General features: G+C 39.9%; 1 protein-coding gene across 1 annotated transcript; it reads right to left on the reverse strand.

The window, feature by feature from the left end:
• Positions 1 to 10,562: 10,562 nt before the first annotated feature.
• MYF5 (myogenic factor 5) lies at positions 10,563 to 13,548 on the reverse strand. The gene is made up of 3 exons (XM_004384609.1): positions 12,909 to 13,548; positions 11,758 to 11,833; positions 10,563 to 11,358 (listed from the first exon to the last, which is right to left on the reverse strand). The coding sequence occupies exons 1-3, from the start codon at positions 13,407 to 13,409 to the stop codon at positions 11,168 to 11,170; spliced, it is 768 nt and encodes a 255-aa protein (XP_004384666.1). The 5' UTR covers positions 13,410 to 13,548; the 3' UTR covers positions 10,563 to 11,167.
• Between the last annotated feature and the right edge of the window lie 1,697 nt (positions 13,549 to 15,245).

Genomic DNA, 15,245 nt, shown 5'->3' on the forward strand with positions numbered 1-15,245 from the left:
ACTTTAACATACATCTCTGATAAAGCTTTGCTTTCTTCATTATATACTTGTTCTTATTTATTTCATTGTTCACCTGTTGGCTATACCACCATTCATATTTTAGTGATCTCATCAGCACTGACAACCTCAGTAACCATTCCCTAGCAAAAAAAAAAGTAAGGAATAATAATTGGTACATGCACAAGCTGAGTTAACTCAATGCTATTCATCTGGATGAAAAGTAAAAAAGGCAGTCAATCAGCTAGAGGTTTCTAAATGTTTGATGGAGACGTATCATGTAACCGTAACATCTGGATGACTGGATTTTACTCTTTACTCTTTATATCCAGATGTCTGGCATCATGCAGACTCAACCTCTGTGGTTCAATCAGTCAACAACTTTTACTGAGAACTTCCCTTGTGCTGAACAACTCAGTGAAAGCTAAAAAGCAACATTATCTCATGCATGAGTTATTACAAAATCTCTTAATTAGTCCCCTTGCTTCTACTTTCTCTTCATTTCAAAATACCAGAACACTAAAATGCCATTTTCAGATTTTTAGTTATTTGCTCAAAATACTTGTCTTGCCTCAGGTTTTCACTGAACTCTCCATTTTCTGCATAGGTCTGTGATAGCAGAATTTCCAAGAACTCCAGTTATAAATTGATCGTGTTATACACCCTCTCTGTGTATAAGCCTTTCCTCAGCTATAACATGAAGTTGATAATACCTCCTCAAGCTGTTTTTATGCTTAGTTATATATAATGTACAACAGATTCAGAAACCAGTTCCTAGTACATAGTAGGCACTCCATGTATGGTGGTAATTATTCTTATCTGCTAATGATCAACGTAAGTAATATACGTAAAACCCAATTTGTAGCATAAAAGAAGTGTTTAATAAAGGTTCTTTCTCAGTTCTAGTATTATATTTCCTTTATCCTAAGATCCTCTTGATTATAAGATGTCTAATTTGAAACAACTTTATGGAAAATAATGAAATTTTTCTCCATTAAGTATAGATAAAGACAATAAAACACAAACTGATTTTATAAATGTTATACTGTGGAAAATTATGTTTATGGATGAAATATTGTTTCTGTTGCTATTACTACTATTATTTGTACAATTCCCCTTTATGTTCCAGGCAAACTAAATTAATTACTTTGAAGAAAAGGAAGGAATCAAAAATGATTCTAAAATGTTTGACATGCTTACCTATGCATACAGTGCCACAGAATGAAGTTGTATATGCAGGAGAAGAATTTGAGTTAAATTTTTTCCATGTTGAGATTGTCATCAAGGAGGAAATATTTAGTTGGCCATTAACAATATTAATAGCCCTCTGAAGAAAAAACCTGCAGATAACCATTTGGAAGCTGTTTTAATTTGGTTTTTATATGCAGATACATTCAAGATAGTTCATATATAGGATTTGTAAGAAGTAATAAAAAGAATCACTTGAGTCCATGGACACTAAAGGTAGAGGATGTTTCTGGAATCAACATGGTTCCAAAGATTCCCCACATCTGTAGTTTGTGAGTCTTCACCCTAAGGCTCAATCATTATACTTTCTTTTCAAAAAAATATTATTTGATGAGTATTCATTATCTATAAACACTATGCTAAGATTTTATACACCTTATCTCATGCAATCCTTACAACTCCTATGATTTATATTCTATTATCGTCTACGTTTTGTAAGTGAGAAAGCAGCTTTTGAGAATTTAAGTAACTTACCTAAGTTCCCTCAGCTTATTAGTGGTAAAGTTGGGACTCGACCTCAGCTCTTGTGTAGTTCCCAAACTTACTACAAATAGTAAGCATCTAGTGGGTACTATGTCATATTCTGTCTCTGAATGCGCTATATCCAACTACCAAGTGGCTTCTTTCGTTTACTTATTTCTTCTATCTCCCCATACTTTCACCATGTGCATAATCTCTCCAACCCCATCCACATCATGAACTTTCAGTTTAGTTCCCAGTATTTATGGTGATTTATTTCTCTGTTTCTGAGTTCAAATTCCTGAGGAGCAGTATCTGTTTATCTTAATACATACATATGAATCAAGCTATGCAATTCATAAATGTTGGTCAGTCTATAGATTGGCTGCCCTTAGCTCAGGTGGCCACCCCTAACTGATTAATAGTTATCAGAAAGACCAGTCAGAGGCTCAAGTGGGCAGCTTCCCTTAGAAGGGATTATGGATGAGGCAACAGTAAAAACATCTCTACCATTGGAGATAAACCAGAGGTGAAGCTATGGGAGTGGAAAAGATCCTCAGCAGACCAAAAACAGGAGTCTACATGACAGAACTCTAATATAAAATATATATAAAGACTGGCCAGAATAAGAAGTTAATGCAAGGAATTATCATAAAACAGAAAATTAGGGAGAACCAATAGATAAATAGAAAATAGTGTCAAGGAATTCTATGAAAAAGAGAGTTTAAAAAATGAGGGGGTGTTCCACAACAACAAATTCTTCAACAAGCTCAATTCGTTATTGGGCAAGCCACACCTCTTTTCTCCAGACACAAAGGGGCTTTTATCAATCGTCATGTTCCCTCTTCCACTTCACAAGGTCAATCCCCATTCTTCTTTTATATTTCAGCTCAAGCATCAATTCTTAGGCAGGTTTTCCCTGAACTCTTTCACTGGATCAAGTCCTCTAATTCTATGTTCTCAAAGTACCACGTCTCATAATTGCAATCGTGCATTCGTTGGTGATGCTTTAAATTTTTGCAAGAGATATTAAGCAGACAATTGGATATATATGTCTAAATGTCAGAGAAAACATCTGGCCTGGAGGTTTAGGCTATTCTAGGAATGGAACAATTCACTAATATGAAAGTTATCAGCAAATATGGAGAATGAGATGCAGAAACCAGATTACTGTCAGTGAAATGGTTGAAAGTTAAGAAAACAGAGACAGCAGGTATATGCTATGTTTATATTTTACTCAAGTCCAGGGGTCACAGTGTTAAGCAAGAGCAAATGCTTGCTTTCATAAAGCATATAGTCTGGTGGAGGAAACAAATGTTAATAATCATACAAATGATTTTGGACTTGCTAGACGCCTGTTATCCCTTCTTTCCCCCCTGCAAGGCAAAGGCAAAAGGTATGACTCAAGCAAGGGTGTGACTTTAGTAAGGGTGTGACTTGAGTAAGGCAGTGCTACTCAGGATACACCTCACCCTAATCTTGCCTCATTGAAGTTTTAGGATTTACAACAAACAAAATGGATGATAATTACATCATATCACAAAATGAAGGATAATTAGATACTACCAGGAATCATGGCCTAGCCAAGTTGGTTTATATTTTTGGGGAACACAATTTAATCTATGACATTTCACCTCTTGGCCCCCCAAAATTCATGTCCCTTCCACATGTAAAACACATTCACCCCTTCATGTCATAGCAAAAGTCTTAAATCGACTCCAAGTCCAAAATCTCATCTTGTGAATCATCTAAATCAAATATGAATTCGACTTTAGGTGTATTCCATCCTGGGGCAAAATTCCTCTTCATCTGTGAACCTGTGAAATGTAGACAACAAGTCATCTCTTTCCAAAGTAGAAAGGTAGAACAAGTAGAAGGTAGACATTTCCATTACAAACGGGAGAAATTGGAGGGAAAGAAGGGATAATAGGCATCAAGCAAGTCCAAAACACAACATAACAAATTACTTTTGTTCTCAAGGCTTGAAAACAATCCTCTGCTTCTCATGCTCTTTCCAACAATTCTGTTGATCTCTGAGCTGCTCCAGTGATGGTTCTTTTCTTTTCTTGGAGGACAGCAGATGTAGCTCTTTGACCTATTTCCTGCCTGTAGAATTCCAAGAGGCAGACAACATTCTCTCCTTTCGTTATTTCTCTGTCCTCTTCAGTCTAAGCTGATGGGTTTTCTGCTGTGGTAGTTGGTTAGATCCATCAGTTATAGGCTTAATCTCTTTAACAAAAGATTGTGTAGCCACTTTCTTGGTGAACATTCTAGGACAAGTGTCCTTAATTTGTACAATAAAATTTTCCAAATCTTTAAGTTCTGTTTTCATTTTGCACAGTTCTTTTTTAAGTCCATATCTTTCCTCTCACATTTTACTATAAGTGGCAAGGAGAAACCACATGGCCCGTTTAAGATCGTGCTTAGAAATCTCCCCAGCCAGTTATCTAAGTTCATCACTTACAAGTTCTACCTTCCACCAAACATTTGAACATTATTCAGACAAGTTCGTTACTACTGCATAAAAATCATCGCCCTTCCTCCACTGTCCAATCACATGTTCATCATTTTCTTTTAAAGCCTCACCAGAAGCACATTTAATGTCCACGTTTCTAGCAACATTCTGTTGCTGGCACCATATGTATTCTCTAAGACGATGGAGACTTTCTCTGTAGTTCTCCTTACTTCCTTCTGAGCCCTCACCAGAATTGCCTTTGATGCCCATAATTCTACCAACAGTCCCTTCAAGGCAATCTAGGCTTTTACAATTAGGCACCTTAAAACTCTTCCAACCTCTACCCATTTTCCAATTCCAAAACTGCTTTCACATTTTAGGTATCTGTTTGAGCAGCAACCCACTCTTCTGGCACCAAATTCTGTCTTAGTTATCTAGTGCTGCTATAACAGAAATACCACAAGTGGATAGCTTTAACAAACAGAAATTTATTTTCTCACAGTTTAGGAGGCTAGAAGTCTGAATTCAGGGTGCTGGCTCTAGGAAAAGGCTTTCTTTCTCTGTTGGCCCTGGAGGAAGGTCCTTGTCTCCCTTCAACATCTGTGGGCCCAGCATTCCTTGACAATCTCCTTGTGTCTTGACAACAGTCTTCCCCTGGGTATAATAGATTCTCAGTGCAGGGACCCCAGGTCCAAAAGGACGTGCTTAGCTCCTGGCTTTTCTTCACTGGGGTAGTGAGGTCCCTCTCTCTCTGCTAATTTCCCTCTCCTTTTATCTCTTATAAGACAAAGGTGTGACTCAAGCAAGGGTGTGACTTGATTAAGGGCATAACTTGAGTAAGGTGGTGACTTGAGTAAGGGCGTGACTTGAGTAAGGTGGTGTGACTCAAGATATGCCCCACCAGAATCCTGCCTCATAGAGATTTTAGGATTTACAACACATAAAATAGAGGATAATTAGATCACAAAAAGGAGGATAATTACATACTACTGGGAATCACGGCCTGGCCAAGTTGACACATATTTTTGGGGGACACAATTCAATCCATGACACATAACCTAATAGGAACTGGAGCATTTTGTTCTATCAAGACTCCAACTACTCTCCTGAATCTCTGCCTCACTCTCCATACTCCTCTTGGTTCCTCAAACATGACAAGCTGTAAACGGAAAGTGTTTTCTAAAAAAAATAAGCATAACTCCCTAAATTTTTAAACAGTATTTAAAATGAATTTTAAGCAGAGGAATTAAATATTTCACCACAATCAACTTGGAAACAAGGCAGATACCGTGAAGTATCCTTGAAGGGTATGTTAAGTTTTCATAGACCCTGATGAATTAACTGTGTTTCTTTATCATTCTACTTCTAGAGGCCAAAATTATCATGTTGAATAAACACATTTTGCTCTCCCTTGGACAGGCCATACATACTTGAATGCTCATTTCTATAGTCTTCCAGATGTGCTCTTTATGACAATGACTTGTCACTAATTTATTTTTTCAGTATATTTTCACAACATGTGATAATTGCCCATTGGATTTAATGGGAGTTAGCTTCCATTGAAAAGAAAAAGGTTCTTTCCTACCTGAATCAGTTTATTCCCTGAAAACACATCAGTACCAAGTGTCTTAGTTATCTAGTGCTGCTGTAACAGAAATACCACAAGTGGATGTCTTTAACAAATTTATTCTCTCACAGTTTAGGAGCTAGAAGTCCGAATTCAGGGTGCTAGTTCAAGGGGAAGCCTTTGTCTTTCTGTCGGCTCTGTGGAAATGTCCTTGGCATCAATCTTCCCCTGGTCTAGGAGCTTCTTAGCACAGGGATCTTGGGTCCAAAGGACACACCCCACTCCTGGCTCTTTTTGCTTGGTGATAATGAGGTTCCTCTTCTCTCTGCTTGCTTCTCTCTTTTATATCACACAAGAGATTGACTCAAAATACAAATGTAAATTATGTCCTGCCTCATTAATATAACTGCCTCTAATCCTGCCTCATTAACATAACAGACAGTTCACTCCCAAATAGGATCACAACCACAAGCATAGAGGCTAGTATTTACAACCCATAGGATAATTACATCATCACAAAATGGAAGATAACCACATAATGCTGGGAATCATGGCCTAGCCCAGTTGACACCGATTTTTGGGGGACACAATTCAATCCATAACACCAACATTCAGAGAAGAACATTAGAGATACTTCATGCCCTTAAATTAGAAAACTGGGTTCAGAGAACCTAATATCTCTCCCCAGATAACATAAAATATGCACACCTAAAACCACAATAACAGAATGATCAAGAAACAAAAGAATGAAACCTCAGAGATAACAGAAGAAAAAAAAAGGAACATTTACAATTTGGTTCATGCTGTTCTTGAGTTTATGTTCTTTTTGTCTTCTAGTATCAGTTAGAGTCTCTAAATCATATGTCAGTGACAGTCCACACGCTTGATTTAGGTAGGAAGTTGGCTTTGATGTACTAGGAGTCAAGGTTATGTTAGAGATTAGAAACCCTGCAATCAACTACACTGTGAAAGAAAAGTTGCATTAGGTTTAATAGCATAATTTCAGTGTGGAATCTAATATTTTAAATTAATTGTTTGAATAGTTTTCCTTAATTGATTAATTGCGTGTATCATATAAGCTGTAAATCTCTTGAATACAGAGATAATGTATATTTCTTTTGACTCCTTCCATTGTGCTGACGTCAGTGTTACGTAAAACTCAAGCTCTGGGCATGGAAAAACCAGGTTTAAAGTGCAGACTCTAAAACATGCCAGATACGTATTCTTGGGAAAATTATTAAAGTCTTTAAACTTCAGTCTCCTTATTTACATAAAGATAAGCACTCAGTAATTGCTAGTTGCTACTTCATCATTTGCTGTTGTTAGCTGCCTTCAAATTGATTTTGACTCATGGCGACGCCACGTGTGCAGAGTAGAACAGCTCCATATGGTTTTCAAAACTGTGATCTTTCAGAAGCAGATCACCAGGCCTGTCTTTTGGGGGCTTCTGGGTAGGTTTGAACTGCCACCTTTTCAGCCGGTAGTTAAGCGCTTAACTGTTCACACCACTTTGTTGTTGTTTTATGCCATCGAGTCATTACGACTCATAGCTTCTCACTGAGACTCATAGCAACTCTTAACAACCCTGTAGGACAGAGTAGAACTGCCCGATAGAGTTTCCAAGGCTGTAAATCTTTATGGAAGCAGACTGCCACATCTTTCTCCCCAGAGCGACTGGTGGGTTCGAACTGTCGACCTTTTGGTTAGCCACCGAGTACTTTAACCACTGCGCCACCAGGGCTCCTGCGCCACATTAGTGCTCGCTTAATATGTAATGTAGTAAATTATGTAGCATAAATGGAAATAGGAATTTGCTTATTTTCTCCTTATAAACATTATTTTAATAGGTTTTAACACCACAATAATTTTAGTGATCTTTGTTTATAATCATACAAGTTATCACTTACCCCATTTTACAGATGTGACAACTAAAGTTAAAAAGTAAAAAGAGAAGTACAACAATAATTTTAGACCCAGTTTAGATTTTAGATTAAATTCCAGATCTTTTGCTTGGCAAATATATGATGTTAAACAATTAAATCTCTAGTCAACTAAAATCTCTATAATCACAACTCTCAAAGGAAAGGAATATGATGCTCTGTGCTTTTTTGTGAAGATGTGGGAACATTCAGTGGTGATATTTTCAGGGGCACATTGTCATTTGAGCATGGCTTTTCTGAAGTTACAAATAGCTGCCCTCTAATAACATTGCCAGAGATACCACCTCCGCAAGTCAGAGAATTAAATTACCACTTTAATCTAGTAACTGTTATAACCCCAAAGAGAGAATTTCAGGAAATACCACTGTCAGATTAAGTACCTGTAGGAATTCCATTTTAAAGAGGACATTATGAGTATAATGTGGTCACTGATAAGAAAATGGGAACAATCAAGACACCTTGATTTATATAGCAACTTGCTTCCAAATAGCACTTCGTAATTCTCATAACCTCACTGGACTCAGTTTTCCTATGTAACTCAGTGAGCTTGCCTTACGCAGACATGAGGAGAAATGTGTCTCTTTCGACTCTCATTTCCTGGGAACCTCCCCTTTTTCAAGTTTGCAGAGGGGGAAGGAAGCATTGTTCTAGTTGTTCCTAGAAATTTAACTGTTGGTTGCATGTTTTCTACCAGCTGAGGTTGAGTGATCTGACAGAAGCCCAGAGGCAGTCCAACTGTTACTCCAGGGGATTTATAGATGAAAAAGTCCTGTTCTTACTTGAATCTTCTGCTAGCCCCACTCCTGGTTTTGTTGTTGTTTTGTTTCTTCCGTTTTCCTGCTTTCTTGGTGAAAAGTTTTCATTTCTAGAGCTGCACCATTAAAGGGCCAATTCCCAAAGGTCCCCTGATAATAAAGAAGTATATATGACTACACGTGATGTGTTGTGCTGAGCTGTTTGATGAATAGAAGACAGCCTTCACTATCAGCACATTGGAAAAGGTGTTAATTGAGCAAGCTTCCGTGGAGAGTATTGTCTTTAATCACACTCTTATCACCACCTATATTAAATGTAGATAACTGGAAAAGCTCTAACCAAATACTTTAATACTTTGAGCCATTGTAATATTCACTGATAACATTATATACACTTGCAAAGTTATGGAAATAAGTGGAGTGTGGTAAGAAAGTTAATCTTTTTCACCTGAATTAAAAATTACATTATAGTCTATGATTGTATTAAATGGAACAGAGTATGGTAATGTGTTTAAAAATTGAACTTGAAAAGAACAAGATAATCCTTCCATTCAGATTCTGTAAGAACAAGTCTCCAACTTTTCGGAAGAAGTATAAAAAAGAAAATGGACCTAGCACAGTGTCCAACAAAGTGAGTCACTCAAATTTATGTTGAAACTATATATGAAACTCGTTCATGCCCTCTTGGGTTTTCTTCACCTGAAATTCTCACATTCACAAATCATGGATTAAGAAAGACTTATCTGTGTGCCAAAAATCAGCATCCCATGTCAGGGTATAAAGCTAACAGAGACAGTGGCTATGACATTTTTTTTTAAACTCCACCCTTCTTCTTTCCTCCCTGGAATAATTTCCATTCGTTGAAGCCTGATGACGGGATAAGCAGAAGAAAATCACATCTGAGAAAAGGGGAAACTCTTGAGAACAGTAACATTGACAAGTTCTAGCAATGAGTCTGTATGCTTTGCTTGATTGATTTATGTAACCACCAACCCTTAGCAATTTTAAACTAATGTATAAATTAGAGGATGAAACAATTATTTATATTTACTCTCTGTGAACAGCTACTTTAGGTACTTCAGGGATTTCATTTTTTCTGTCTTGATGGTAAGCACTTGTGAGAAATATCCCAATGATTGTGTAAACCTAATTCTTATTTTCTTTTCTTTGCATCTCAATTCTTTCTAAAGGAGACTTAAGGTGGTGAAATATAAAACACACAGGACCATCACACATACACATTAATATGATTAATAAAATAAATTTTAAATGTTGGGAGAACAGGAAGGCAACTGCAATCTACTTCCTTTTACTACAGTTAATGTAAGTGTTCTTATGTAAAGAGCCTAACAACACACACACACACACACACACACACACACACACGAAAAATCAGCCCAATATCTTTAAATATGTTATTGACAATATTAGTAAACTAATGTATCAAGATATTTTCTAGGAGATGCAAAAAGTAAATGTGACCTAGACTGTGATTTCTAATGTACTATAGGAATCAAAGGCGCCCTGGTGGTGCAGTGGTTAAGTAGTCAGCTGCTAACTGAAAGGTCAGTGGTTCAAATCCACCAGGCACACTGCAGGAGAAAGATGTGGCAGTCTGCTTCCTAAAGATTAAAACCAAAACCAATTGCCATCAAGTCGATTCCGACTCATAGCGACCCTTGGAAACCCTATGGGGCGGTCCTAACTCTGTCCTATAGGATTGCTATGAGTCAGAATCTACTCAAGGACAATGGGTTTGGTTTGGTTTATAGGGACCAATGTGATTGTAGTAAATTCTTTTTTGTTTAAACATATGTCATTGTCCTGAAAAACTTCCCCTACCCTCACCACACCCACACAAACACACACACACAAAACTTGACATTAAATAGTATAGTACCAAGGTAAGGGAAAGAATTTGCTTAGCAGGCTCCCTTGAAATATGTTTCAAATGTGTATATGGTATTTTCATTTGTGGTATCAACAGAACCTAAACTGTGTCTATCAAATGGTGAATATTGGTTATTTATCTACAGAGCCGACTACTTTGGGTATTGTCAGCCCATACTTAAAGATTTCATGTCAATGATTGCTAATTCCATAGGGGTGCTCTTTTAAAAAATCACAATCCAAAATATATGTTCTAGTAAATAATTTTATTTATGGTGGAATTTCCAAAATGTCTTATATCTTGAAATTATCCACAAGTACTGTTTTGTGCTTATGTCAAAATGATGCATTTCTTATTAAAAAAAAAGATAAAAATATATAGTATTAAGCAGTATTGTTATGTTTTTATTTAATACAATATAACCAAAGGATTAAAGAGAAAAGTAAAAGTTAAATATATTTAAAATCCCCTGTAAATGATCCCTAGATATTTGAATGATTTGAAGAAAAAAATGAAGATCTAAACACCAGATATTTTGATAAGCAATATTTAAAAATATATAAGTTAAGCATTGCAACAAGCTACCTTCGATTGAATTGCTCCCTAACAGAAACAATATTACTGAAACTATGTACCTAAAACAAAACAAAAAAAGAAATAAAGGAAAGTATTAATTGCAATGGTGACTCCTCAGTTAAATACACTTTCTTATAAAGTGGCAAGATAATATTTACAAATTTACAACTGAAAGGAAATCTTTATTTACAAGTTGTCTTGTTTTTGGACTTTTTGGGCCTCTGTCCTCCTTGGGTAACAGGCCCTTCAAGCAGAATTGATCTAAATTAGATTTTTAGTTCATAGCACATGATAGATGAGCCTGGAACTAGAGGCCCCTGGGGTTGCAGGCTGTGAATCGATGCTGGCCACTGGGGAGAGAGAGGCAGGGTCCTGGAGAGACAACCCAGGTTGCTCTGAGGAGGTGATCCGATCCACTATGCTGGATAAGCAATCCAAGCTGGATAAGGAGCTTTTATCTGTGGAGTATACTAAGGATGGAAGGAGAAAAGCATTAAAAAAATATATAGCCCCAAATAGACTTGCTTACATTGCCCTTTAAACTGTAGGTCAGCTCCTTTGACACCCAAAAGCCAGGCGGTCACAGAAAGCCTGATGGAGAAATTTGCAGCAAATACCTGCAGTTCACAGGGCTGGTTGAGAGGGTAAGCCTCCTGGTAATACTGCAGGTAAAAATGCATATGTGTGTGTGTTGGGGGAAATTTGGAGCAGAAGATGTGTATGTATTTTGTTCTGCCAAAGCCTCCCCATAAGAACCATCTCTCCTATTTCCTTCCCCAGATCTGCCTGGAAGAACAGACCCTGCTTTGATAGGCTGAGTTGTGAGGTTGAACTGGCCTTTCAACTTCTCTGAAGTCATCAGTTCTTACCATTTGGTACATCAGGACAGTAGATGCTATCAAAACTGCTGCTCTTTCTGGACCAGACGGGGCTGTTACACTCAGCCTATAATACAAGACACAAAAGAAGACGTTTATTTCAGTCCTTGGCAAAAGATGCTCTGACCTAGGGTGAGGCAGTGCTTGCCCACTAGCTCATAAATTGACAACTCTCATTCACCTTCATTGCCCTGTTTTAGGAAGGGTTCAAACCTACCAAACCCACTGCTGTTGAGTTCATTCCAACTCATAATACCCTACAGGACAGAGCAGAGCTGCCCTGTAGGGTTTCCAAGGCTGTAAACTTTGTGGAAGCAGACTGTCGCATCTGTCTCCAGCAGAGTAGCTGGTGGGTTCGAACCACCAACCTTTCAGCTAGTAGCTGAGCGCTTAACCACTGTGCCACCAGGGCTCCTTCTAAAAAAGGTTAGCCCTCACCGAATTGTGAGGGCATTTAGGTTAATCTCTGTGCTTGGAGAATAGGAGAGCGGCAGCACAGGGAAGAGGGGGGTGGAATTCAGCAGCAATGTGCATTGGGTTAACCATGCAAAATGGATTGGAGTAGAAGGAAGCCACACTAATTCAGGAGAGAACACTTTCCCAGGGCAAAAACACATTAAAACCTGGCAGCAATTGCGCAAACTCTCTCCAAAAAGAATGCATCATAATCTTCCAGCTAGGCTTCAGTAGGGCAGGGACTGTGGCGATATGGGAATTTTTTTTTTTTTTTTTTTTTCATTTTATCATTAAGTTACTAACTGTGAGACAATGGGAGCTTCTGACCCTTGCCTTTAGATGTTAGTGTGTGTCAGGGTCTGCTAGTGGTATATTCTGGAAATAAACTGAGTGATGGAGAAAACTTCTGATTGATCATTCACAGCCACCTACCTGGCATGCCAGGATTCTACAATGCACACCTAGACTCTAGTAAGAAGTCAAACTAAAATCCTGCTCAACACTTGCCTGGCATCATTCTAAATGTGGACACCTCTCTTCTCTTACAATAACTGTCCCCGCCCTCAATCCCCCAACTATCCACCAATGACCATTGAAAATTTCGTTGTCACACCTGGTTTAAATGAGGTGTAAGGATTTTTAAAAATGACGGAGGTGGCCGAGTGGGCACCAGGGGTACCTCTTACCATGCCATCAGAGCAGTTGGAGGTGGGGCTGGTGGGCTCAGAGCAGCTCTGTCCTGGAAGGCTATAGTAGTTCTCCACCTGCTCCCTCAGCAGCTCCTGCAAGCTCTCGATGTAGCGGATGGCGTTCCTGAGTATCTCCACCTTGGGAAGCCTCTGGTTGGGGTTGGTCGTGGTGCATCTCTTGAGTGTCTCAAAAGCTTGGTTAACCTTCTTCAGGCGCCTCCGCTCGCGCATGGTGGCTGCCTTCCGCCGGTCCATGGTGGTGGCCTTCCTTTTGCACGCCTTGCATGCCCACATGAGGCAGTGGCCAGCCTGGTGGTGGCCTGTAGGCGCTCGCACGTGCTCATCCTCGTCTGAGCCTTGCAACTCTGCTTTGTGCGCCCCAAAGGCGGCTACTCGGGGCTCGAACTCGTCCCCGAAATCTCCCTCGGGGGACGGGATGCAGGAGCCATCGTAGAAATATTCAGATGGCGAGAACTGGCAGCCATCCATCACGTCCATCTTCCCGCGCAGAGGGAGGCCGTGCACCTGGATGGCAGCAACAGAGATAGGCGAGGAATGGGAACCTGGAGCCGCCGCTGGCAGGCGAACCCGGGCTGGAGCTCCGCTCCCCTCGTGGGTTTCTCCGATAATAAACAAGGACAGACGCCTGGCGGCCAGGGTCTGCCGCGCTGGGGTTGGGGCTCTTTATATAGTCTTGGGGGAGGAGGCCGGCCTCAGTGGCCTGGCCCTATTAGCATATCCCACCGCAACCCCCGCCGGGGCTGTCTGGGCAAACCTCCGCCTCCTCTCTTGAGACAATATGCTGTTTACTGCTCCTTTCGACGCTAATGGTTTTACTGCGTTTCTATTGGGGGTAGGGGGTGGGGATGGGATGCTCCCCAACTCGCTCACTTTGCACTCTCTGGATAACTTAAAACAAGTAATCACATAAAAAGTGTCACAGACAAAAGGAACTAATGAAATCCAACTTTTAACATTCCTTACACATTAAAAAAAGTAATTAATAAATAGAACTCCCTACCATCAGCTGACACCGTAAGCCGAGCACCCTTCTCCCCCGTTCTGGACATGGGGAATGGCCTTATGTTTTAGGTGTTTGTTTTTCTTTTTCATGAACGTTAGTTATCTCCGGAACTTTGTGAGCCACTGGACGGAAGAACGATTGATAAAAACTTGAAGTGATACTTTCAATCGTGGAGTAAATTTAGAGGTTTTTTTTTTTTTTTTTTTTTGAATGTTTTTTGTATGGATTGAAATGGATAAAATTCTGATCAGATTGTCATGTCATAGGCTCTGAGTTATTCAGAGTGTCGGAAAGAGGCTCCTTTTCCCAAGATAGGGCTGACTTTGAGTTCATCTAAAAGGAGATGGGCATAAGAAGGCGAGGTGACCGGGAACATTCCTCCCTTCCTTGCTTTCTTCCTTTCTCCCTTCTGCAGATATTTACTGAGCGCCTCCTTCTTTGTGCTAGGCCTTATCTAGACCCAGAGCCCAGGAAAAACCGTCCTGATTTCCTAAGATTTGCAACCAAAGGGGCCCAATTTTAGACGGCGAACTCCCTTTCCAGGGGCGCGTCGCCTTTCTCCCTCTCTTTCTGCTCCGCCCTGCCATTTCCACAGACTAAACAGCCGAGCTGGGCTTTGGGGTCGCTAATTTTCTGCTTTTAGGCAAACTAACACCGTTACAGATGCGTCCCAGCTGCCGGCACAGCAATCCTTCTCCGCTCGTGTAAAATTTCTAACTCCTCAAACTCTGAGTAACTTCACACACATCTGCGACTAAAGACTGCTAGAAAAGCAATAGCAGCAGGGCCTTTGAAACTTTGATGGGGAGATGGCGAGAAGGGAGGGCTACCATTAAAGTGATAATGGATCTATTAATGAGCGTTTGCCAGTTCTCCGCCACCCTTAACCCACTTTCAGATCATTTTGGGGAGGGACAGTTTATGTTGAGGAAAAACAATTACTTAAGGTCTACACAAATAGACTTACGCAGTCCAGGGTTTTGGACCCGGGATCGCGGCCCCACTAAAAGAAGAGGGAGTGTTCTCACCTCGATCTACGGCCATCCAGTCCAGTAAGTGTTGTGGCTCCGAAGTTAAAACCGGGGGTGGGGGGTTCCATTATTTTTTCCTCCAAATTATTTTCCTAAAGCAATCCTGGTTGACTGGTTCCATATCTGCAGGGGCTAGAGAGGTGTAAATATTTTCCAGGTGAGATTGGCTCCGGAAGTGAAGGCTACGAAAACCAGGGGGTGAGGGAGTGACGGGTGTCAGTCACTAAGATTTGCTGCGACGTGCCAGTCGCTGTGCCCTCTCCCGTGTTGCCTCAGCCC

This window comes from Trichechus manatus, unplaced genomic scaffold (assembly GCF_000243295.1).
Source record: "Trichechus manatus latirostris isolate Lorelei unplaced genomic scaffold, TriManLat1.0 scaffold00125, whole genome shotgun sequence".
Lineage (NCBI taxonomy): Eukaryota > Metazoa > Chordata > Mammalia > Sirenia > Trichechidae > Trichechus > Trichechus manatus.

Excerpts from the sequence above, each read along its gene's own strand:
- MYF5 (XM_004384609.1), bottom strand. The coding sequence starts at position 13,409 with ATGGACGTGATGGATGGCTGCCAGTTCTCGCCATCTGAATATTTCTAC. Across the intron at positions 11,834-12,908 it reads CCAACTGCTCTGATGGCATG|GCTGAGTGTAACAGCCCCGT; the intron begins GTAAGAGGTACC and ends CTTGTATTATAG. Across the intron at positions 11,359-11,757 it reads CTGTCCTGATGTACCAAATG|TATACTCCACAGATAAAAGC; the intron begins GTAAGAACTGAT and ends TTCCATCCTTAG.